The sequence below is a fragment of the Cyrtonyx montezumae genome, unplaced genomic scaffold, assembly GCF_038088225.1.
Source record: "Cyrtonyx montezumae isolate F1298 unplaced genomic scaffold, pur_monq_1.0 scaffold_0, whole genome shotgun sequence".
NCBI lineage: Eukaryota > Metazoa > Chordata > Aves > Galliformes > Odontophoridae > Cyrtonyx > Cyrtonyx montezumae.
The window spans coordinates 7,069,256-7,093,521 of NW_027071824.1; the positions used below are offsets into that span (position 1 = coordinate 7,069,256).

A 24,266-nucleotide genomic window follows, 5' to 3' on the forward strand; every position below is an offset into this window, starting at 1 on the left:
ATAGTCAATAAACATTTTGGAGAAGTCATCCTTGAATAGCTCTGAGTTAAGTTGAAGTCATTTGCAACAAAAGTGGATTTTGACCACTTTTTAGCTCTACAATTGATGGGATTTATTTTTCTTTAATGTCTGCCTTTCTTTCACTACTTAGTTAGAAAAGAAGCTTGTTTTATAACCTCTTTGATATATAACAGACATTTCAACTGTGAACCCTGTTTCCATGATATTACTGTCACTATTTTAGATTAGTTCAGTAAGTGAGGATCATGTCCCTGAGACTTCTGAGAGTTTTAGAGTTGTGTATGTGATGCTGATTTAATTATATTTATCATTGTGTCATTATAGGGCTGTATTAGTTAAGAAACTTGATTGAAGATACACAGTAGAATAAAGAATACATAGACTCGTGTAAAAAATTATATATATTCTAATATTCACTGAAGTGAAGCCTCAGGAAAAGTTATGTCTCTAAGATCTTTTGAAGAAATCAGAAATTTGAAAGCATAGGGATGTGTGATTGAGGTCAGCTGTGTACCTCAGTACCTCATCTCTGTGTAGTGATACCGACATCAGATCTGTGCTGCTTAGTAACATCAGCTTCACTGTGTATTTTTTTTCTTATGGATTCACTGTTAAGGGTCTTTCACTTTCCCTTTGATACTTCAGAATTTATTTAACTAGTTAAGAAGTGTGGAATTTAAACATGAATTTCAGATAAAGCCAAAGCTGCTGAAACAGGAGATTCTTTGAGAACTTGTCAAATTGATGTATTTGTTTCATATGTAGTGTCTGCAATTATAAAAATAATCTTTTTACTAGCCTTTATTTTGCCTGATCATATCTGTGTAACTCTGCCATGTTTTGGCAGACTACAGCACATTAAAAGCTTCAGAAAGTAAGTTTAAAATCTAAATGTGGAAAGGTAACCATGGCTGAATTACTCTCCTGGGAGTAAAATGCTCTTAGAGTGCCTATTGAAATCAGCATTATCATTTCAATACATGTCAAATATGAGTCATTTCCTAGTTTAGGCAAAATTTCTTTATAAATCTTTAAATCTTTCAGTTCTTTCAAGGAAAGGTTGAAGTACTTCCAATTTAATGAGTGCTTTACATCATAACTCTTTGACTATTTTGAGAGAACTTGTCCTTTCCAATTTGCGAAATTCTTTTATTTTCTACACAAATTCTTGAATTCTTTTTAAAAGTTGTTTTAAAAACAAGTAAACTGAGACTTAATGTTATTCTGCTTTTCTCTATCCATAGTCTGTGTATATAATACTAAATATAAGGTGTTTTTAAATGTGTATTCCCTGAGTTTAGTAAGAATGTAGGAAAACTGGAAGGCATTTTGACAAATCACTTCGTTTTTGTACTTAGTATGGAATAGTTTGGCACTCCCAAAAAGGCAGGTGAGAGTTTGCATTAATCATCTACATATTAAGGCTTTTCATCTACTACTTGCAGTTGTATGTCTAAAATATTTCAAATAATTAAACAGGCAAGAGGAATAAGATGTATTAGTCTTCATACTGTATTCATCTGTCTATTGAAACAATAAATTTGTCACTTAAGCTGCGGACACACAGATTAAGATTCTGCTGCTGAACTTGAAGCCTTTGAGGTCTCCTGTACAAACAATTTGTGCTGCCTCTGGAAGTCCTGTTATGGTGGTAGCCTCTTCTCCTGGGTGACAGTTACTAGGATATAGATTGTTTTTGTTGATTTGAGAGAAATTAGTTATAACTTCTACTCCTTAGGAAGTAGATGTTTTCCAGAACTGTTTGGTATCTCTTTTCTCTCCATTTATCTCTTAAAACAAGTGTGTATTTTCTTGCCTGAATATGAACTCCATATATGAAGTTTCTGCATGTCTGAGATTTAAAATTAAGTCTAAAATCTGTCTGGGAACACAAGTCAGATTTCTTCATCAATGCCTGAATTTTAATTTTGGAGAAGGGCAAAAATAGGTTTTTTATTATTGCTGTTCTTTCAACATGTCTGTAGCAGATATTTTTTGATTGCAGAAATAAAACCAACTGAAGCCTGCACAGATTGTCACATATAGTAGGAATGAAATCAAATCTGTATGACCAGTGCTGGGACTTTTGACTGATTTGTGGAAGATTTGCCTGATTTTTTTTCTGTGGAAGTAGAGAGAATTTCATATCCATCAAGTTTCAATTTCTTTTTTAAGCACTTTGTTTCTTTATATGTAAGTGTGGCAGGTGATTAAATTGTAATTTTAATAACAGAAGCACTGTATCAGGAATGATTTGCATTATTTAGCCTAAGTTTTTTAGCCATCCTACAGTTTTTAATATATTTTTGGTGGGGTTTTTTTTGGCAAAAGAATTTTGGTGGTGGCATATGAATCTGAAAGCAATCTGCCAGCTGCTTAGGGGAAAATGTGTTGAAAGGTGAAGAACAGTATAAAATGTGTTCAAGTGCTCAAATTCAATATTAAAAATAGTAGAAATTGTGTAGTTAGAGTTAAAAGAACTGAAAGAAATAGACCTATGAAAAAATAGATATATTCTCTAAATTTAGTCTGGAGAAAAGGAGGCTCAGAGACCTTATCACACTCTACCACTTCCTGAAGGGGAGTTGTGGTGAGGGGGTGGCCTCTTCTCCCTGACAAATAATGACAGGATGAGAGGGAATGGCCACACGTTGCACCAGGGAAGATTTAGATTAGATTTGAGGAAACATTTTTTCTCTGAAAGAGTGGACAGGCACTGGAATGGCCTGCCTAGGGAGGTGGTTGAGGCACCATCCCTAGTGCTGTTCAAGAAGCGTTTAGATGAGGTGCTAAGGGATTTGATTTAGTAGTTCAGTGGGTAGGGATGGTGATAGGAGGATGGTTGGACTAGATGATCTTGTAGGTACTTTCCAACCTAATGTATCCATGAATCTATGAAATTACACCACGATCATTTGACTCAATTTTTTCCACACTGCTAGAAATCTGGAGTACTGCAGAGAGAAGCAAACAAAAATACCATTTGGTAACTTCAATTCTGAGTTTTCCTATAAGCTATGTGCGTGTGTTTGTGTATAAGTGGATTGCAAACCTTATATACTGCTTCAGCTTAATGTCTACTCTGCAGATTGTACATTTGTATTCATTTCGGGTTGTATGGCAAGCCAAATTTGAGAGACAGGAATTAACCATGTCTATTTGGTATGACTATTGATTATATACTGTATGATTATGCAATCTCCACGATGTGTCTGAACGCCTTCTTGTGGATTTCTTTGCATGCAGCAAATGGGAGATGACAAATTATGTGTTAGGTCCTGTAAAATGTGAAATACATACATGTAGCAGTCTACAGAACCTTCCTGGAGAAACAGTGTATTATGTGAATAAGAAAGGACTAACAAGTATATGTTTAACTCCTTATATGTTTAACTCCTTCAAAGAACTGAGTTGGAGCCTGATTTCCTTCCAGAAAAGCTATGTTGCTTTTCCTACTGTACAGTGTTTTACCATATTTTTTTGTTCAGTTATTTATACTGACTTGACTTGCTGGGTTATGATGAGAATTGCTCCAAGACTTGGTAATGTATTGTCAGTAATTTGAATTTCAGCATTGTTCTTCAATCTCTTAACAAATTGAAAATGATAAAGTATTCCCTATTTCTGCTGCTTTTTGATTTCTCATAGGCTATGATAAGTCAGTAAACTGGATCACTGCTTTTTTGCTGGACTTTCAATAGTGTTTTATTATTTTTGAAGGACTTTTATCCTTCTCCTTAAGTTATGCTTACTGACATCTTCATCTTTGCTGTTGATCAGTAATCCCCGTGGCACTTTGGTGCTTAAACTCAAGGCTTGTGTGCTAAGGAATCCAAGAAACCACTGGGAACTTTCTGAGGAGTCCTCCCTTCTTCAATCCTGGCTCAGCTGTAGTGAAATGTGGTTGCGGGAGCTGCTGCACACACTTTTTCCTTTTTCATTTTCAAAGGATAGACTACCAAAACGTGGTCCTTTAAAGTCAGGTTTGATCTTTGTTCACCTAAGTCTGCTAGTTTGGATCTATTGCAATGCTTTTATGAAGTGCTTAGTAACCCTGGAGAGAAGCAGCTAAAAAAAAGCAAAACAAAAAACACACACAAGAAAGGTAAGCTATCATTTAATAGTGCTAGAGAGTTACTGTACAGTGAAAGGAAGATAGGGCACAGAAGGGATGGGATTGAAGTAAGTTTGCTGGGAAGAATGCAAATGGAATCAGTTTTGTAATTAAATATGAAGGCAAATCAAATGAAGGCAAAAAGGAGGAAATGGGACTTTATTTGCAAAAATTGTTTCCACTAATTGGCTACATAGAACCTCTGTGGTGAGGCATTCAGAGGGCAAGAGTACTTATTTTCTTCTTATGTAATAATTACAAAGACAAAGAGATGGATTTCAACCACCCATCTCAGCGTAGCTGTTTAAGTACTGTAGAGGCAATGAATTCTTGAATCACATTTGGGATTGGCTTATGTGTGTATGGAGAAGTTTAAGGCAGTGTGAAATTCTCCACATATAGGCAACTCAAAAGACCAGAAATTAATCTACAGCTGTTAGTGTAATACAGGGTTAATAATTACATATTAGTAATAGTTCTCTTCATAAAAATAAGCAGGTCGCTTCTGTTCTTTTACTAGTGCAGAACAGAGATTTTATTCAGAAGGGACTCTTCATCTGACATCTACATCTCATCCCTAATTTACATGATTACAAGTTGTTCAGAAAATTCTGAATCAGTATTAGTTCTGTATGTTCAGTGGAAGGGCAGAGAAAAATGTGCATTGTTATGAGATGATCCAGAATCAGGCATTGTTTCAATTAATTTTAGCAAGTTTATGTAACCATTTTAGCTGCTGGGAAGAAGCCTGTTGAATCCTTAGGATTTTTCTACTCAAGTTACTATAGTGAACTGTGGAGCAAGGATCTGATTTGTTCTGTGACTTGGTGGAAGTAGTCATTATGCAGCAAGAAATAAGTTCTTCTCTGTGTATTCTCAGATCTGATGACTAGGATTCTTTTATTTTGCTTTACTGTTTGGAACTCGTTTGCACTACCAGAGTCTCTTATTACAACTTACTATGTAAAAATAGTAGTTAGAATAGTAGTTACGACAAAACTTAATTAATTGTTTTAGCTTTCAGCAGAATCTGTACTTGAAATCTGGACCCCTCAAGTTCTCCCATGCCTTTGCCAAGGTATGCTTATTCTATTGTAAGACTTGATTAATAGATCAAAACAGGAACTAATAATGGGTTGATATATAAAATAAGAACATTTTTGTCAGTGGTATAGTGCTGGCTAGGATAGAAAGTGACAGATCCGTAGTTTTAATATCTGTGTTAAAATCACTTGGTATGTCATGAGTATTGTGTTAGTACTAAAAAGAGTAAATGAAGATTGCCGTTCCATAATAGGAATTTGTGGCAGAGGGATCAGTAATCTCCAATTCAACTTTCTGAAACAAAATGTACTTATTTAAATACTTTTTCTTTAAAAGTGCGGACCATTGCAAAATCTTTTTTCACATTGATCTTTCTCTGTCTTTGGCCTTGTTTATCAGATAATTGACATTGTGGGTTGTATCACTCAGTTTGTAACAGTACTAAAATTACCCTTGTCCAAAAAATAAATGACATACATGATTCTTATTTGGTTTCTTTCTGCTTGTTTTTACTTACATTTTTCCAATTTCAAGGCTTTGTTTATGAAATATCTGTAGTTTGTCTGAAGTCTGTAAACCACTGGGACATTCTGCTTTCCAGTAACCTGATTTTACTGTTTGGGGTCAAATTTGTATTAAATGTGTGGCTTATTCTTGAACAGAAAGTTAGTTGATTCAGGAGCAGTCCAGAGTCCCATCATTTTCTTCCCCTGTTTTCCTTATTTTTTTTTTCAATGTTGTTCTTCAGGGAGTTCAAGCTGAACTAGTGGATCTATGAACAAAAAGAAATACTTGGATTGAAGGAAAACCATTTCCCGTTGAGAAGGGATTAACATTGTAGAAGACAGTGAAAAAGAAAAGTAAAGGAGGGCAAAGAGAAAAGCTAAATATCTTTTATACAAATGCTAGGAGCATATGTAATAAGACTGCTGAATTGGAGTGACATGTTTTCAAGGATAAGAAAGATATTATTGGAATAAGAGAGACAACCAGGAAAATGAAGAGGGATTTAAAATGCCAAGATACCGAGTTCTAGTGAAGAGAAAGTTAATATAAAGCTGGAAGAGATGTAACAATATTGCTGAGGGATGATCCATAATCTGCAGTAGAGCTTCTCCCCCCCCCATTTTTTTTCCCCCTGAAGTTCAGTAGTTTGCATACAAGTAAGTTAAGGACAATTTGATATAGTTGTAATTCTTGACTGTTGGGTTAGACTTGCAAATGGTGAGGAAAAAAAATGCTGAAACAAAAATATTTAAGTAAAATGTATGCCAAGAAAGCCAGAACTTAAATTTGAAGGAAAATTGTAGAGTATCGAGGGAGGATAGTTTATTAGAGATCAGTTAGAATTTGTGTTAAAACTACAGGTGAGAATGTTTACTGTAAGGCTGCTTCCTTCATTCTTCTTGTATATATTGTTTCAGTAACTGAATACTGTTGCTATTATGATGGAATGATTGCAAATATAAATCTGTATGTGGAGGTGAGAAGAAAAATATCATAAAATTATGACATTTGAAATGGTCATGGAGTAAGAATATGTACTAAATGGAGAAAGCAGCCCTAAAGTTATTGATTTTAGCAAAGCTAACTTTGAAGGGAAGCAAAATGCTCCTGAGACTTTTGCCTGCAATCCTGTGATGAATGGGAAATCCACTCCACACAAGTAGAGAGTACATAGTGTATAAAACACTTAGAAAGGCCACAATTAAAATTCATCCCAGTTAAGTCAAGAAAAGGAAAGGCCGATATGGGCCTGAGGCAAAAGAAGGAAAGGCAAAGACACAACTTGCCCCTCCCGACCCTATGCTTTTTCCTTCCCCTTCGCAGTTCTTTAGCATTTCTTCTGCTGCCCCTTTATCTTCTCCAGCCCTTCTGTTTCATGACAGTTCAGTCACTGTGGTCCCCTGATGAGGTTTCTTCTTCAGGTCTCTGTTTTTCTATACACAGGATTTTTCAGAGCATGAGCACAGCTGTCTTGTGTGTTCAGAACATGTGTGAGTCTCTACTTCTTTCCCCCTGAACCCTAATACTTGTGTTCTGCAATCCTTTAAACACATTTTCAAGATTTAAGTAATTGACATTCCCTCTTCCACAGTTTTCTTTGTTTGCAATTCTGGGATTATTTAAATTCACGGTATAAGTGAAGGAATGAGGCAAGAGGGGCTAGGAAGGGAAGGCAAATAGGTGCATGTAACAACTCAAGTAGACAATGGGGCTGCACAAATCCCCCCCTTTTTTTTTTTTTAAACAAACACTGTTGTACTGTAGATCTACTGCTGAAATGGAGGGATTTATTTAGGAAAGAGTAAAACAACCAAGTAAGAGATTCAGGTGGTCATTTCTTTTGTGCGAAGTGGACTGCATTCTCAGTTTACTACCTAGCATACTTTTTATTCTCCAGCATTCTCTTCCCATATGCGGGTGTTATCAGAAATATTGTTTTAAAAAACAACTGTGAGGAAGCAAGTAAAATGGTTATATTAAAGGTTTGAATCTGAGAAGATGAAAAACACCATAGCTTAAGCTGTAGTTAGTTTCTAGCAGCTGGACTTTTAACAAAAGCAAACATGTTTTAATTTTAAAAATGGAGCAAAGATGTTAATGACAAAAGTGGATTTCAGAGAGATTTAATGGGACAGCGATGAAAGAATGCTTTTTTTTGGCTTTTTTTTTGTCAGTCAGTTTGTGTATGTGTATATATGTCACAGTGATTTGTTAACTGCATAAATTGACTATGGCCATTGGCGATGACCATGTGGTCTTATGGCAGCCAGCTGATGACTGACCTACCCGTTTTTGAGGATGGTATGAGGGATCGTAAAGTTTAGTTCCCTGTGTATTATGATGATAGTTGCATCTATATTTAAAGCTTCCTGTCACCGGAGTACTCTTGGTGTTGTCAAACTGTCTATTGGACTGGATGAGCTGCAACTTCTTGCAATTGAATGTCAATAAGACCAAAGCAATTTTGGTTGATTCATAGCACCAGCTTAAGTATATTCACTTGCACAGATTACATTTGACAGATAGTTACCTTCAGCTGAACTCTGTGGTTAGAAGCCTTGGTATACTCTTGACAGTGAGCTTAGAGTTGATGCCTTATGTTTATTTCATATCCTGTTTTTGCCTTCCTAATACTGCATGTGTATGTCTACATTTAAATAAATTCACAGCTGAAGTACTAGTCAGTCCACTTGTTATCTCTGGACAGAATGTTGTGATGAGTCAATTCCAGTATTTTAAAAACTGTTTGCTTTTGTTCCCATTCAGGTGGTTTTAATTTCAAAAGACATCTTGATTTTTTTTATTTGGAACACTGGGGAAAGCTCATCTTGTAGTCTATCAACAAGAGTAAAACCAGGAAAAAAGCAGAAGATAAAAGCAAGGATGAAAAGTTGTTGTTCCTTCTGGAATGTTTTCTTGATATTCTAACCCTGCTATATTAGTTGAAGTTAAGATCCTCTTGTTTCTGCAACAAGACTGTGTATGGTATAATCCAAACACAGAAGTTCATCCTCTATAAATCTTATGAAGAAAGGCATCTTTTGTGGTCTTTTCTTTTAACTGTCCTAAAATATTCTGGGTTAATATACAGTTTAATTCACTTATTCTATTGTTCCCGGTTATGGCAAATGTAAGTATTTTGAAGCTACATTTACAGTGTACTGAAGAAAGACTGAAATTCTGAATTATTTCAAAGCATTTTCCTGTGCAGCATTGTAGTCAGCTTAAAGCAGCATCCTGATTTTGAAGAAAGTGCATTATTTTAATGGCAAATAGCTGGCATGTGTACTATTTCTGCCTACTTCCAATTCAGTTGCTGGTCTTAAAAGATGCAGGTGATTTTTCTATAGGGCTTAAACAGTGATGAAAGGCAATTTTTAGTGTTTTATGTGCCTTTTTTCAGTGAACAGTTGGAGTAAAACATTCTTGAATTCTGACGTGAATGAACAAAAAATACTTAATAAATTACAGTATTTGTAGTCGCTTATTTTGGCTTCTTTGGAAAACTGGTGATAGGGCAGAGCTAAGTTTTTATTTTTATCTACTGCTGGATAATGAACCTCAGCCTACAATTGTGTTGGTGTAGTTTCCTTTTAAAAATGACTGATCGGAAATGAAGGAGTGTACCTATGGGCACTCCTTATAGTATTCCCTGACCACACTGTTACTTCAGGACCTTTTTGTTTTCTTCCCTGTACAATGCTCTCTGGTTCTTTTCCTTCAAGCTTGGAAGCAGATTACTTCCCAGGCTTGAAATACAGAGGGATTGATGGTTTGGGCTTGCTTAGAAGTCCTGAATTTGAATAGCTTAAATACATTTTTCTAGTAATATTTGAATATTGAAACACAAAATTAGAAATGTAATGCAATTAAGCAGTAGTAGGTGAAGTAAACCCCTGTGTATGTTCTTCTTTGTATTTGCTAGAATACAGTGGGCAAAAAAACCCACCTAAAAATAGCATAAAGATTTTAAGGAACAGCAATTGCTATTTAAGGCAGTACTCTTCAACTTGGTCACATCCTGCCTGTAATGGTTCGGAAGGAGTGACCAAGTCTGCAAATATCACCAGTCTGATTAAAGTTAAACAATTTGCAGAACTCTACTCACATTTTTACTTGCATCAACAAGTATGTTGAGATTCCCTAATGCTGTCTCTGGAAGTAAGCTGAGCAAGTTTTTGTTGTAACAATGCATAGGGAGCTTCTTGCTGAATCACTACCATCATATTTTTACTTGTGGTATTTTTCTGTTAATTTACCCACATAGTACTTACTTTTATTTCCTGGTTACAGTGTTGTTACTATCATCTTTCTTGGTCTGAAAACAAGTTATGAGGCAAATATCATCTTGTGATATGTTCTTGCTCTCATGTGTACTACATAAATTCATAGTTTTGCCAGACTAGTTCTGCAGAATTCCCCTTGTTTTCTCCATTAAAAAAAAAAAAAACTAAAATTTGAAGAGCAAAAGATTGAAAGTGAAGTTTTTATATGTGGCTCTGAGAGGATAGGAAAGGGAGTAAGAATGCTATAGATTTTGGTGTGAGACATCTGCCCAAACATTTCATACAAACATGTAATGAGTGCCAAAATATACCTTGGGAAGTGTAAGTACAGTAATGATTATTGAACTTATTTTTGATTTATCCATTCAGCTAAGGTTTTAAACTTGGTTTAGACTGCATGTAGCATACATTGTATTGCTTCTCTTACAAGATGATACAAGCAGCCTGTGCACTAGTGCTAGTGAGCCATGTGGAGTGGAGTCCTGATACAGCTGCAGAACTTGAGCTGTGGAAACTATTGCATCTGTTTATCTACCAAAGCAGTCATAAGGTGCTGACAGGGCTAATCTAAAGGCTTGGGAGGAGCAGAAGAGTTTATCATAAAACTTCCTTATATTTTATAGTACTTGTGAGAAAAATACTTATCCTTGGGGCCACACACAGCGTTCCTATCTGTCTTTTTGTGTGTGTTTACATTCACATTTAACTTTTCTTAATAAGCTAAAGAGGAGAACAGTAATGGATAGAATAATGTAAAGATTCAATAAATGGTATAGTAAGGAAAACTAGAAAGCAGAGAACAGAACTAGGAGGAGGGAAAGGTGCCTTTGCTAAGGGTGATCAAAATGCCTACATCCTGCAATTTATTCTGTGAAAAAGTGGTAAATTGTGGTAGAAAGTTGCCTGCCATTTCTGATGCATGTGTTTAGGTGCATGTAGTCAAGTTTTTAAAGACATGTAAAAAGCAGGTGTGGTACTGTTCTTTGTTGTTTGCTCTGCTTGAGTCACAGCAGAAGATAGCATGAGTCCAAATCTAATGGTTTCATACCGATTTCCCACAAAACATCAGTTTCTCCACCTTGTATTCCTTAAGTCAATATCACTGACCTTTCCTCTTTACAAAAATTCACTTTAATATTAAAATTGTTGCAGCCTTTGTAATCGCAGCTTCAGGAAGACTTGCAATTATGCAAGAAAATATTGAAGTACCTACCTACATCTCATCTCTCTGATACGCAAAATCCCTTAATGCACCTTCTATTAACTGTTGTGCTTCTGATTCACATGTGCTCTCAGAGTAGAGATGTGAACCCACATGTCACCCAGTGGTAGAATATGCTGTATATCTTTATATAAGCAGGCAAAAAGAGCATATTTAGGTTGAAGGTGAAAAAGATTTTTATGTTCGAGTTTCTGATTACACTATTATAGCAGCATCACTAATTCCCTCCTTCCATCTATTGTCTTCCTTCATCTGTTGTCATCAGTGACCACTGTTGATTTGTTGACTCTATTAAAGTATTCAAGGAAGCCACAGGCCTGTCATTTTGGTCATAACCTTAATCTGTTTTCTCACCTTGGGAGAAAATGTGTTAATACGCTGTCTGTTTCTATAGAGTAAGCTCACTGAAGAAGTTCTTGTTGCAACAAATCTGCAGTATGTTTAGAAGAAGAAAGTGTTTTTGAAACTTTGCTGTTTTAACAAATATCAAGCTATGCTTAGGAAGCAACTTTTGTAAGGACTGTACAAATTAAGTGAGCAATTGTAACTGAATGCTGTGTATTAATTTTTAATTTTTGAGTTATGTGAGTCACAGCTCTGATCTTTCAGAATCTGATTCCTCATTATTTCTGAATGATTAAGCAAGTCATTTATGCTAACTTCTGCTTTCATTTATATATCTGTAAATACCTTATATCTCTGCTCACTTCGGAGTTGTATAAGGTTTTATAGAAACTAAGGGGAGGGGTTATTTCTGTTTCTGCCTGTTCACTGTTCTGGAAAATAAACGAAACATTTTGATATCTCTTGCCAGAGAAGTTGTATAGCTACTCGATTGCTATTCGTAAAGCACTTCAAAATTCTTAAAGATGATTACAAAGAATTCTATAATTAAAAAAAATTCTATTTTTGTGAAACTCATTGGTATGTAAATAGCACTTACTTAAAGGTAAGCTAACGATGACTTTTTTCTTGTCTTTCCTTACATTTTATTTTTGTTTAGTTTTTGCTTGCTTTCTCAGTAGAGAAGTAAGGTCTTAATTTTAGCTTGTATTTAAATTGTTTTGCTTGCATTTGCCATTAAGAAATTTGTTTTTAATTTCAAAGTTAGACCTTTTTTTTTCTCCTTTTTTTTATTTACAAATCTCTGATGTTTACCAGGATACTGTTTGGTGTCTGGTGTATAATGTATTTCCCTGAGCTGCATCTTTTTCCACGTTTGGAAGGAGTGGTGCCCATTACGTACATTGGAATGTATTCTGTTTTTCTCATATTTATCTAATGAATGTTTGGTTCTTGTTTGTTACATGTTGATCATTCCTGTCACTGCCATCTGAGATTTTCTTTGATGATATAAATAGCCTTAAGAACTAAAGTTACACTTGATGTGTTTGGCATCACATAATTGGCTGGAAAACTAAATAGGCTATGGTTAGTGTCATTAGGTTTGAATGACTGCAAAATATTTTCTTATTTTTGGTGTCAGAGTTCTTTTTTATTGTGGTACTCATCCATGACCTACAAATGTGGGAAGAAATCTGATTTCTTCATCTGTCTTGCCAGATGCTATGATCTATCTATTAGAATAGTAGATAAGAAGAAATTAAAGATTAAATTGTACTTTGTGGTTATTAGAAACTACCATGATTGTGAATAAAAAAAAGAATGTATATTTAAGTAGCAAAAGAGATTAAAGTTGTTGTGAAGTAGATCACTTAAATTTACCTGAAATCCTGTAATAAATCTTTCTCATGCAATTAAATATTAGAATAGGAAAAATAACCTAATGTGAAATGTGCTTATTAAAAAAAAAAAACGAAACAAAAACCCCAAGAAAATATCACTTTGAATCATACAATGATTATTGTAAACTAAAATATTTGGGGAAGAGACTAACACATCTGTTGGTTGTATATTAGTTAATACAGTGGAGTCTTGATATCTGTTCAGTGATTTGGAGATCTGCTTTGTTTAGGTAGCTTGCGTTATTAAACAATGGAACATAAAGGATTTTTTCCCCCCTTTTTCCTTTCTGCTTTCATAGAAATAAATTTGTTCAGCATATGAGAGTAATATTAAGACGTTTTTTTTAATGGGAAAATCTTACTGATGCAAAAAGATCATAGTGTCCACTGAAGGAGAATTAATTTATTTTACTTGAAATGTTGCAGTTTGATTCTACATAGACTAGATTAAAATGGCCTCTGTTGCTTTTGTATGCGTGTTACAGAACATTTAAATGGCAGGATGATTTGTATGACTAAAAAGTATATGACTCTTAACCATTTCCATGTGTGGTATCTGGATTAATTATGTAATGTGTATGTTATTATTTAACAGCTCAAACTGTATAGACTGGGGTCCTTAAACTGGTCTGGACTTAAAAGTAACCATTATAGCTCAGGGAAAAAAAAAAAGGAATCTGTATAACTGTTTCATTTACTTGTGGCCCCAAATTTTTTCTGCCTCTGTGCTAACAAGGAAGATTAGATTTCTTTTTTCAAGCATATTGAGCGTTTTTTATTGAAATACTAAATAATTTTAAAAAAGCAAAACAAAAAGAAAGAAACAACCCAAGAAGAACCAACTGCCATCTTTTTCAATCAATCTCTTCTGTCTGTGCCTTTGGGAACTACCAGTTTGTGCATTCAAGAAACAGCAACATAAACTGATGTAGAGAAATCCATGGGAAATTACTAAGTGTATAGAAACCACATTAACTTGAAAAAATCTTAGAGCTGCCAGTTCTTTGAGGGTAAAAAATACTCAGGAGCAGTGTCATTTGTCTTTACTGTGCTCCAAATATGCTTCTCTTCTGCTTCTTGCTATTGTTAGTCCCATAGTCATAGCCTGTGCAACTTCTCTGGATTTGATTGTAGTGGTGCCTTTTTGCCGCATAGGTTGTTGCAATATAGTGGGAAGTTTCTTTAATAAGTTAATGCATGGAAATATTTTATTTTCTTAAATGATTGCTTAGCCATATCTAAATAAAGCGGCAACACATATGCTTACTTTCATTATTTTGCTTTCATGAGTAGATTTTCGGATGAGAAAAATGTATGTAATGCCTTTGCTATCCATATCTAGTTTCATAAACAGTAGCTTGTCTTTGAGTGATTTTTCCATTTTGCTCTGTGGGGACCCATCGAGGTAACTTTCCCTAGGTAGGCAGTGATCAGATCTGGTATTATTTGGGAAGAAGTGGTTTGAGTAGGCTTTAAAGGGCAACTGGCTCGTGAACAAGGACTTAGTACATCTGAAACGAACTTCTTAAATGAACTTGCTTTTTGCTTTGCTGGCCCAGCACCTCTTATCTTGGAAATTCTTCTGGATCACGGCAATAATGCTATTAGAGGAAAGATTATGCACGTATTTTAGCATCTTAGTTAACCATCATATGGATTTTCCTGTGCTTGAAATTGTTATTAAGTTCTGTGTTGGCAGAAGCTAATATAGTTGCAGACTGAGTTTATCTTAGTTACCACCTTCCCATGAGGTGATTTTCTTATTGGCAGATGGGGCAGCACAAGAGGGAGAGATGGTTTCAGAGCTGGGATTAGAGCTCTGGGTTTCATGACTTCTGGTATTGTGTTTGACAGCAGCCAAAAGGCTTCACTTTCCTACTTGTCTCTTCTCATTCTCTTAGGGCAAACTCCCATAGAACGTTATTTATGAAGACAATGGGGTAATAATCCCATTGTCTTAGTTACGTGCTAGTAAAATTAATCTTTTATTTCTGTGACTTTGTATGCAATTCTGTGCTGATGGTCAGGAGACCTTAAATTACCACATCAAAGAGCAGATTTGGTGTAACCTTTGTTCTTATTTACCTTAGTCTAAACTGACACCAAACTTTAAGATATTCCTCTCTTCCCACAGCGGAGAGCCACTGGGATTTTTTTTTTATCCCACACATGGCTTCCTTCCTACATTTTCCTCCCATGTCAGATATTCATACCCCCTTTAATAACCAGCAGGGGGATCATTACGCTGAGCTACTGCCAAATGCATAATGACTGCTGCCTTTGCCTTACACAGTCACTGCACTACTGATATCCAATTCAGCATTGTAAAGTGCTTAGGGCTACCTTGGGGATGTGCTATATTAAACCCAACTATTCTAAATCCTATTTAATATAAAGAGATTGTTGATGGGGGAGGGGAGAGGGAGATTTAAAATTGTCGTTAATCACCTATTTTCAACAAGTAAAAATACCTGATCGTTTAGGGCCCAATTCTGTCACTCTTAAGCCATAAATAGTCCCACTGATTTTAATAGGGCTGTGTGAAGGCAAGCCCTCTGCTTACTGCAGGGGGATGCGGTGTGGGGTCCTACAGAAGTTGTAGCTGAGGTGGTAAGCTTGTGGTGAGCTTTTGAGAGTGAGCGAGCCCGTTTCTGAATTCCTCTTACGAAAGTGTTTTACAGTGAAAACAGGAAGTCAGAGACATGCTTCATATCGGCTAAAAATAAAGATACTCTTAAACTTGTAAAAGACAACATTTTTATTTGAATGATATGACAGAGCTGCCACAGGAGTGTTACCTGCTATAAAGAAAGCTTAAGAATTATTACCTTTATTAGACCAGTGACACTGAGCTTTAGCCATACATTTCTAACTTCTGTCCCTCTACAGAGACAATTTTCTTTTCTTAAATAAACTGTCATGCTAGTGTTAATATATTGTTGGCTCCCTCATACTCTGAGAATACTGCTGATATAAAACATGTATATGTTAGATTGGTAATAGTATCTTTAGTGTAGCTGACTAGAACAAATGTGTTTCCCTCATGGCTGTGCTAATGTGATAAAGGAAAATTGGCTGTTCATCAGCTTTTGGCTGGGTAAAGACAGTAGAGATGGAACCACATTCTTTTTTATGCATTAATACCACTGAGAACTTTTCACTAGTTATATTTCATGTGCGGGCATGTTGAGCAAAGATGTTGTAAAACATGAGATAATGCTGCAAATAACAAAGTAGAAAAGCCTGTATCTTTTATGATGATAACAGTCAAACACCAAATGACAGTAACAGGCTGTAAAAAATGTGATGTGGGGAGAAAAAAAAATGCAATGCCTACACCATATACGCATATATGTAGGATCTTGCAAATAGGATATCAGATGTTCAGAGGGTTTCAAATTAAAATTAAATTAAAAAATGTTGCATTTAGGTCATCCATATGTCAATGTAAAGGATCATTTAAAATGGAGAGAGAGGTATTTTGAGTGGTGAAACTCATGCGGTAACTTTTAGAACGAACCTCGTCACTTAGTAATTATGATAATTGCCTTCAAATTTCCATCAGTGGAAGGACAATAAATTTCCTTGTCTAGATTTGGGAAATACGGACTGAATGTGGAAGCAGCAATAAAGCTCAGCATGCATTTGTATGTTTGAAAGTGCAGTTTAAGGAGAAATTCATCTGCACAATTTGATGTGAAACCCAGAGGAAAACAAAACAACTATCTCATTTCATATATTCTCTTTAAAAATACTGATACGCTCATGCTGCCTGAGGCACTGATGATGATCATCTGATCTGATTTATAGGTAGTTGTGTCTGTTTGTCTTGGTCTGAAATTTGAAATGCTTTATTGTTGGAATAGCATTTTGAGTGCTTTTATTGTGATTTTAAAACTGATATTCAGGTTCTGGCTTCCCTTTTTGCTACAAATGATTCTGGGTTTTTAAACCTTCAGTTTGTTCTCATATGTCTACTGGTCATATGGAAGCAATTATTCCAGATTTATTTTTATTCATTTAAAAGGGGTATCATGGCAGGCTAAAGCACACTGGGTTCATTTGGCCACTGTGGACGTGATTTGCTACGCATACAGTGGAACTGAGGTTCTGTACTTCAGCAAGAGCAGAACAGTTCTTCAAAATATAAATGCTGTCAACCTGCTGTGTGAAATAAGCTTTACACAAGCTAAATATTGTTAAAATTGTGTAATTTCTTTTTGCAAGTAAATTGCTTTCGGAAATGCATCTGTGGAATAGCTTACTTAAAAAAAATACCATAAAGTTAAAAAGTTTTGAATAAGTTTTAGTTTCAGTAATTAATGTCATTAACAGGAAGCTAACTGCACCCATTATGACTCCAATTTTCATCAACTCCTTGTATTTTTTTCTAATTAAATTATTGAATTCTATAAAATTTCTATAAAAGGCTGAAATATGTTTCCGTATTATTAAACATTTCCCATTTTCTGTTATTTAAATGTGGATTTTTAATGCAAAAAAAAGTAGTAATTTGTAAAAGCTCAGCATCATTTGACTTTGTGGAGCTGGGAGAATGCCATAAAGTATATCTATGAACATTAGTTCAAATTTAAAATGAATTGGCAGGGAAGGGAATGCTTGCAGAAAACAGTACCCTGGAGTGCCAACTGAGCACACATTCCTAGCCAAGGGTTCCACTGATGTAACGGAGTTACCCACTGGGTACAAAGCAGATGTAGCCAGTTTCTATAGCATTCCCTTCAGCCCTCGTAGAAAGGAACACACTGGGGCCAGGGAGACATTTTAGAGGGGTCTTTGAGGCCTGGCTGAGATGTGCTGCGTTTGGTTATTCTGAGGATGGTAGATGGTCCCTTGAGGCCTGGATGAGCTGATGTGTGTGAGAGGAGCTCTGACAGCTATAGCATGTGCCTATGGCCTGGAGTAGTCAAGGAGCTGTAACCAGTCTTGTACCTTGTGAATCAGACCCTTCTCTTTTTACTTTCTTCCCCCTCCCTTCCAGTTCAGTGTACTGTAGATACTTCCTTGATTTAACCACTGTAGAATTTTTTATAATTTATGCATCTGAATAATGGTCTTATTAACCGGATTGCCAAAGAAAGAACAGAAAAGAGGTAACTTCTTTCAGTAGATGCTGAAAATAAAGGCATGCTGCCAAGTAGGTCAAAGTAACGTTTATGATTAATCAGATATCTGCAACGTGCAGTGAAATCAAAGGGTTTCCATCACAAAGCACACACTTTCCAATTTTCACTGATTCCATAGGTGCATCACAGCAGAATTAGCTTCTTCTTGAATGGCTGGGAAGATGACAGCACACCTTTTGATTCAAGGATTCTTGTGGGAACAGTTGCAGATACTACTGCTGATGGGACACTGAAAATTGGACAAAGCTTCACAGGTAAATCTCTTTCTTTAGTGGAATGCTATAGAATAATAATCCAAGTAAGATATCACTGCATGTAATTAGAGGTTTTTCTGCTTTGCCCAAGATACTTATCCTGAAGTAATTCTTTCTATTAATTTACTGTTGTTTTTTTCTGAGTAAATAGATGAAACTATTTCAGAATAAGATTATCCTAGATTGCATGCCTGTTTAGAGATGGTAGTAGAGATGAAGATTTTTGACTCTTCATATTCTTCAGTTCCATCAATACTTGTATTAACTACTAGCAGAATGAGAACCATTCAGCCTCCAAAGATGCCTGGTAGTGTAAACTGTTCATCAACATCTGGAATTTTGTATGTGCTACAGCATGACATGATCATTGCAGAACAGCTTCAGGATGTTTTCTTGCTCTCCTCAAATTCTTGGCTCTGCAAATGTAAGAATACTGACTACTGCTTTTCAGGAATGTCTGGAGTTTGAAAGTGACTCCTAAATATAGCTATCTCTTGGCCTTATTGTGCTTTTGGGCAGTAAAGTCATTCTCTATCCTGTTTCTTAATGTTCATGTTTATGATTTTGATTTTTGAATACAAACTAACCAATAAATCTATAAAAGAAGTATTTTAAACTGCTTTTTATCTTTATTGTATAAATTGATAGGTACAGTTGTACCTGCTGTATCTCTTCTCTAATTAGAGGTGGCACGTAGACTGGCTCATTACTTCTGTCTAATGAGCCGATCCTCGTGCCACCTCTCTAATCAGAAAAGAGATAGGTACAAAATGTTCTTATAAAGTTATTATAAATCATTCTTTTTTTTATTAAAAAAAAAGTTATTGCCCTCCATATTTTTGTCCAGATCCAAGATGGTTTCATTCAGGAGGGGTAATTGTGCAAGAGAGATCTGTCTGCTGGATTAAAGGTGCTCTCAAACAGTGAAAAGCTGCTTTCTGCTCAACAGAATTTAGTTACTTATAGTTTTGTGGGTTTTTTTTAGGTTTAGAACAATTTGTTGGAAGAATGCAAGACTTTCGATTTTACCCAGTGGCACTTACAAACAGGTAAAGAAACTAATTTTTTTAACAAAAAAGTGTGACGAGAAAATAAGTTATTTCATAAAGTATTGTGCTTTTTAGATGTTTTTAAGTGTTTGCTTACGAAGCAGTTTACTGGACATTTTCTCAAACATGATTTTTGGTCACAAAAATGTTGAGTTAAACTAAATTAAACCATTTAATGTATTTTTCTTTTTAATTTTTGCTGAGGTTTATCTATTGAAACTCGAAATTAAATGGGTGCTTTCCTTGCTAGTGTTGTCCCTGTTATAACAGTACTTAGCAGGTATTCTAGCAGGTTTGATCCAGTTTCTGGGTTCTAATGCTTATTAAGCTATCTCGGTGTTATAAACTTGTCATAATTCTGACATAGTGCGTGCTGGTAAGCTTAGGCCTATTAAATGAGACTTGCCAAGACTTCCCAGAGCTTCTTATAACCTGTAGGGAATTTCTTCCTTAAATTTCTACGGACTTGGGTGCTGCTTGGATGGTCTTAATTCTTCCAGAGTGTAAGGTCTGCTACTGTTCCCAGATATGCAGCACTGTGAACAGTTGTCTCAAATTGTTTAGCCCCTACAGCAAAGCTTACTGGTAAGCTAACCTCCCTGTCAGGGATTTCATTGTGCATCTGCAGTTGTTTGTCAGGCACAGTCTTTACTCCCACCTTCTCAGAAACACACACGGGGAAAATGCACTGGTCTCGTAGGAGAGGACAGAGGGCCAATCCTGTTTAGACCAGTCCAAAAACAGTGAACCAGTGGTTTGAAGGATGAAGACAGACATTCCAGCTGCTCAACATGCTGATTTTGTGACTGCCAGCTTGGCTCCTGTACTTAGTGATTCCTTTCCTCCAGTTTCAGCTTTACTATGGTATCAGACATCTATGTACTGTATTCCTGATGCTCACCCTCAAGCCTCTACCCCAAGAGGCTATTGTCTTAATTCTTCATTTCTTTCTATATTAGATTATCCTCATAAGCCAACAAAGACTTCTCTAGCTCAGCCCATATAGCCCTGGGCCAATTGCTTTGACATCCTCTATTCCCCAGGCCAAATTACAGTTGCCACTGCAATTTCTGTTGCCCTCCAGCCTCCTTTCCCAGTGTGTTACAAAGAGATGTTACCTTTACTATCCAGCTTGTGCTAGATTAATCTAGTCAATTCAAACTGGCCAGAAAAAGTCAGGTTCTATTTGTCTGTGTGGTGCTACTGGGTAGTCTAAGAGCAGCAACACTTGTGACTCCAGACCTTCAGGCTACTTAATGATAATCTTCTGATAAGATATAGAGTAGTTTCCTAGGAGCACTGATGTCTGTAGGACATTACAATGAACTGATCTCCTGTGAATGTGAAGAATGAATGTTCATCTGAATTCCAAATAGCATGGAAATCATGTAGGTTGTATATTCTTTCAGAGCAATGTTTGTGCAATACTTTGAACTGAAGTCACTGAAAAGAATATAGTTTAAAAATCAGAAGACATTTTGCAAAGCGTTACAAACTAATGATTCATAACTTTGTCGATGCAGTTTTATTCCTACAAATAACTCAGGTCAGAATGCTTGTGCAATAAACTGTGACTAAAAGTCTTTCTTTTATATGAATTAATTTGGGTCTATGTCTGTCTGAAAGGTCCTGTTACTTTGTGTTCTGTAAGATCTATAGTGGCAGTTACTGATGAAATTAGGGAGATGGGAAAAATAATTTTTTTAATTTAAAAAATCCATACCTTCCGGGCTTACAAAATCCTCTTACACCAGAAATGAACAAATAGAGGTTTATGTATTCTGCTCATATCACTCATCTATTGCTCTGCCTACATATTTATTCAAATTGCCAATGTCACTGAGAACTAAGATAGTTCAACTGCTTTGACATAGGCTGTGAGAAGCTAGGGTGATCTCAGTGTGGGACAGCCAGATTAGTGGACATAAATTATGGCCAACTAAAAGGGAAAATATTTTTATCTACATTTACTAGGGTGCTGCATGATACTTCTCATGTTGTCTTTTTGGAGGGTTTGAGGACAGACATTAAGTTCATATTTGGCTATGGCTCATAAAATGCCTATGCTCTGGTATAGTTAAGAGCAATGTCTAGCTGGGGTCAGACATGATGCCATAATTAAATATTGGTAGGGATTTTCCCCTTTTACCTAGGGCTGACTTAATCCTACCTGAGATGTCCTGAAAAGGAGCTTTTTTTTTTTTAATTTATTTCTTGACTCCATTTATCTGTGGAGCTCCATGCAATGCAGGTTGAACAACGAAAGCAACTTGAGCGCTCTCTCCTATAGATGTCTCCTGAAGATGCCTGCTGCTTGCTATTGATTAAGTAGGGACCCTGGGTGGCCTGATTCCTAGCTGACTGCCCCATTTATACGAGATGAAACCAGGCCTTAGGGCTTCTAGAGTTATTTAAGTTGAATTTTATTTAATCTATGAGCCTGGAGGCAAAAAGTGACACTTGTCATTTTTTATTGTGTATGTAATTACTTTATTTGCTGTGACAGAGACATTTTGGAAGTATTCTCTGGAAAATTTCCTCATCTGCACACCCAGTCAGAGTGCCGCTGTCCTGGAAGTCATCCCCGGGTCCACCCTTTGATACAGAGGTACTGCATCCCTAATGGTGCAGATGATACCACTAATGACAGAGTACTGAGACTGGATGCAGAAGCCCATCCTCTGTATTACATCAATGATGATGACATTGGGACCACCTGGATTTCATCTGTGTTTGCTAATGCTACAGGTCTGGATCATGGTGTTTCTATCACAATAGATTTACAAAATGGACAGTATCAGGTAATGAGAAGATTACACTTGCTATTTGTTCATTCAAACTAGGAAGAGATTTCATATTCAGTTTGTTTAAAATTTTTGGGAAACTCATATCTTGTGAATTAAGATGTTTTCCTTAAGAGGCCAGAAAGAAAAAATTCCATTATCAGAAGAAGGCAATGCACTGTAATTCTTGCTATGGAGCTTTTCTTTTGATGTACCTTAACTCTTGTTTTAAGCAGTAATTTAGACTAGATATGCTAGTGTGAATATTTTGTACAAAGTCATCACTAGTTAGAAATTTGTTGCTTTCTTTTAACTTGCTTTTTGTAAATTTCAGTTTGATTTTTGTAAGTTTCTACTTCAATTTTCTCTTGAAATGAGAGAGTATTTTAGATATGAAGTTGACTGCAGTCAAATGAAATTTTAAAAGTCTGTGGCACACTGGAATGTCATGAGAGATCTGTGTTGTTTTTTTTCTTTGTTATTAATGTGGAAAAGGTGAAGAATATGATGGGAGGTTTTGGCCACACAAATAAGAATGTCTGTTTTTTAAGTCAGTTCAAATACATGCGAAGCTTTAAAACTGACTTGTCACAAAAAAAATTTAACATTACATGGTGAGGAAAATCCTGTTCGACAGATTGTGTATCAGGCTGGCTACCAAACTAATGATGGATAGATTCCTTAAATGCCCTTCATTTTTGTTAAAGTTAATATCAGAGTAAGAAATTATGAATGGCCTTGTATTGCAGTTTCAAATGGTCTACAAAAAACAATAATCAACTTTGATGCAACAGTTCAATTGCTCTGTAATAATGTCTGAGAGAGCAGAAAGTATGTTTAACAAAAATTGTCTTTAATTTGCAATGTATGAACTGAAATACTGGTTCTTTATTCTGTAGATGTTAAGTACTGTCACACTGAAATAAAAGTAGCGTTGATATTCTAATTTTATAACAGTCATTAATATCAATTCATACTTTGCTCTCTTCTTGTAGGTGTTCTATATTATACTGCAGTTCTTTAGTCCACATCCAGAAGCAATAAGAATTGAAAGAAAAAAAAGAGATGATCTGAACTGGGAAGACTGGCAGTATTTTGCTAAAAATTGCAGTATTTTTGGAATGGATAACAATGGATCTCTAGAAAAACCAGACTCTGTCAACTGTCTCCAACTTCCTAGGTATGAGGGGGTATTATCTTAATATTACAGATGCTCTGAACAGGTAGCATCCTGACACAATTCATTACCATGTCCTACTGAGATAGAATCTTTTAATTTGGTATATTCATTTATTATGGGCTTCTAGGTATATACAAGATCCAAAAACTAACCTTTTGATTGAAGATCACCAAAAGGTCATCTGTCGTTTTTATCTGATTTCAGACATGGAGGAATGTGACACAATCAACTCTCATTTTTGAGCTAAACTTGTGAGATTGTGTATGTTTGTGCTGTGTGGGACTGTTATTGTCTGTAGAATTAGGGAACAGTGAGATAAAGAGTAGAGGAAGACACAGTTAATGGATTGGTTATACCTGTGCAGTGAGTATGAACATATTCCTTCTGATCAATTATTCTGTGATTCCATGCTCTCTGAGGCTGTAACTTGTTCCGGAGCTTAGAAAAGAGGGCAAAAACTTAAGAACAAAATCCAGTCATTTGACCTTACTACTAATCATGCAAAACAGGTGAGAAACAGGTTCAAAATTGAAACTTTAAGCTTTTTAATTTTTCTAAGGAAGAATGAGACTAAAATCTCAGGGGTGAGCCAAGAAAGGTCATTACTTCAGGAACATGTTGCAAACCTTTTTACTAGACTGTTAGCATGTAAATTTTAATATTTTAACTCACATTATACATGAATATAGTATCTATATAATACATTATATATAGTTTTACACACACGTGCATATGTATATAGCTATGCACATACACAAATCTTTGCCCCTATAGGTTTTTCAAATTCAATATATCTTGCCTGACTTCAGATGCTAGACAATATTAGGCTTCTTACTAATCTGGAAATCAGTCAGAAGATGCAGTACCAGGTGCTGTAGGCAGTATTTTTTTTTTTTGGTGCCTTCCTAAGATGA

At 35.7% G+C, this 24,266-nt stretch overlaps 1 protein-coding gene across 1 annotated transcript in view; it reads left to right on the plus strand.

Moving 5' to 3' along the window:
* USH2A (usherin) overlaps nt 1–24,266 on the plus strand; it is a 354,043-nt gene that overhangs the window by 11,766 nt on the left and 318,011 nt on the right. Inside the window, exons 3-6 of the mRNA XM_065744176.1 lie at nt 18,205–18,340; nt 19,326–19,389; nt 21,896–22,190; nt 23,168–23,352. Of these exons, the coding sequence (XP_065600248.1) occupies nt 18,205–18,340; nt 19,326–19,389; nt 21,896–22,190; nt 23,168–23,352 (680 nt within the window). The remainder of the gene's footprint in view (nt 1–18,204; nt 18,341–19,325; nt 19,390–21,895; nt 22,191–23,167; nt 23,353–24,266) is intronic.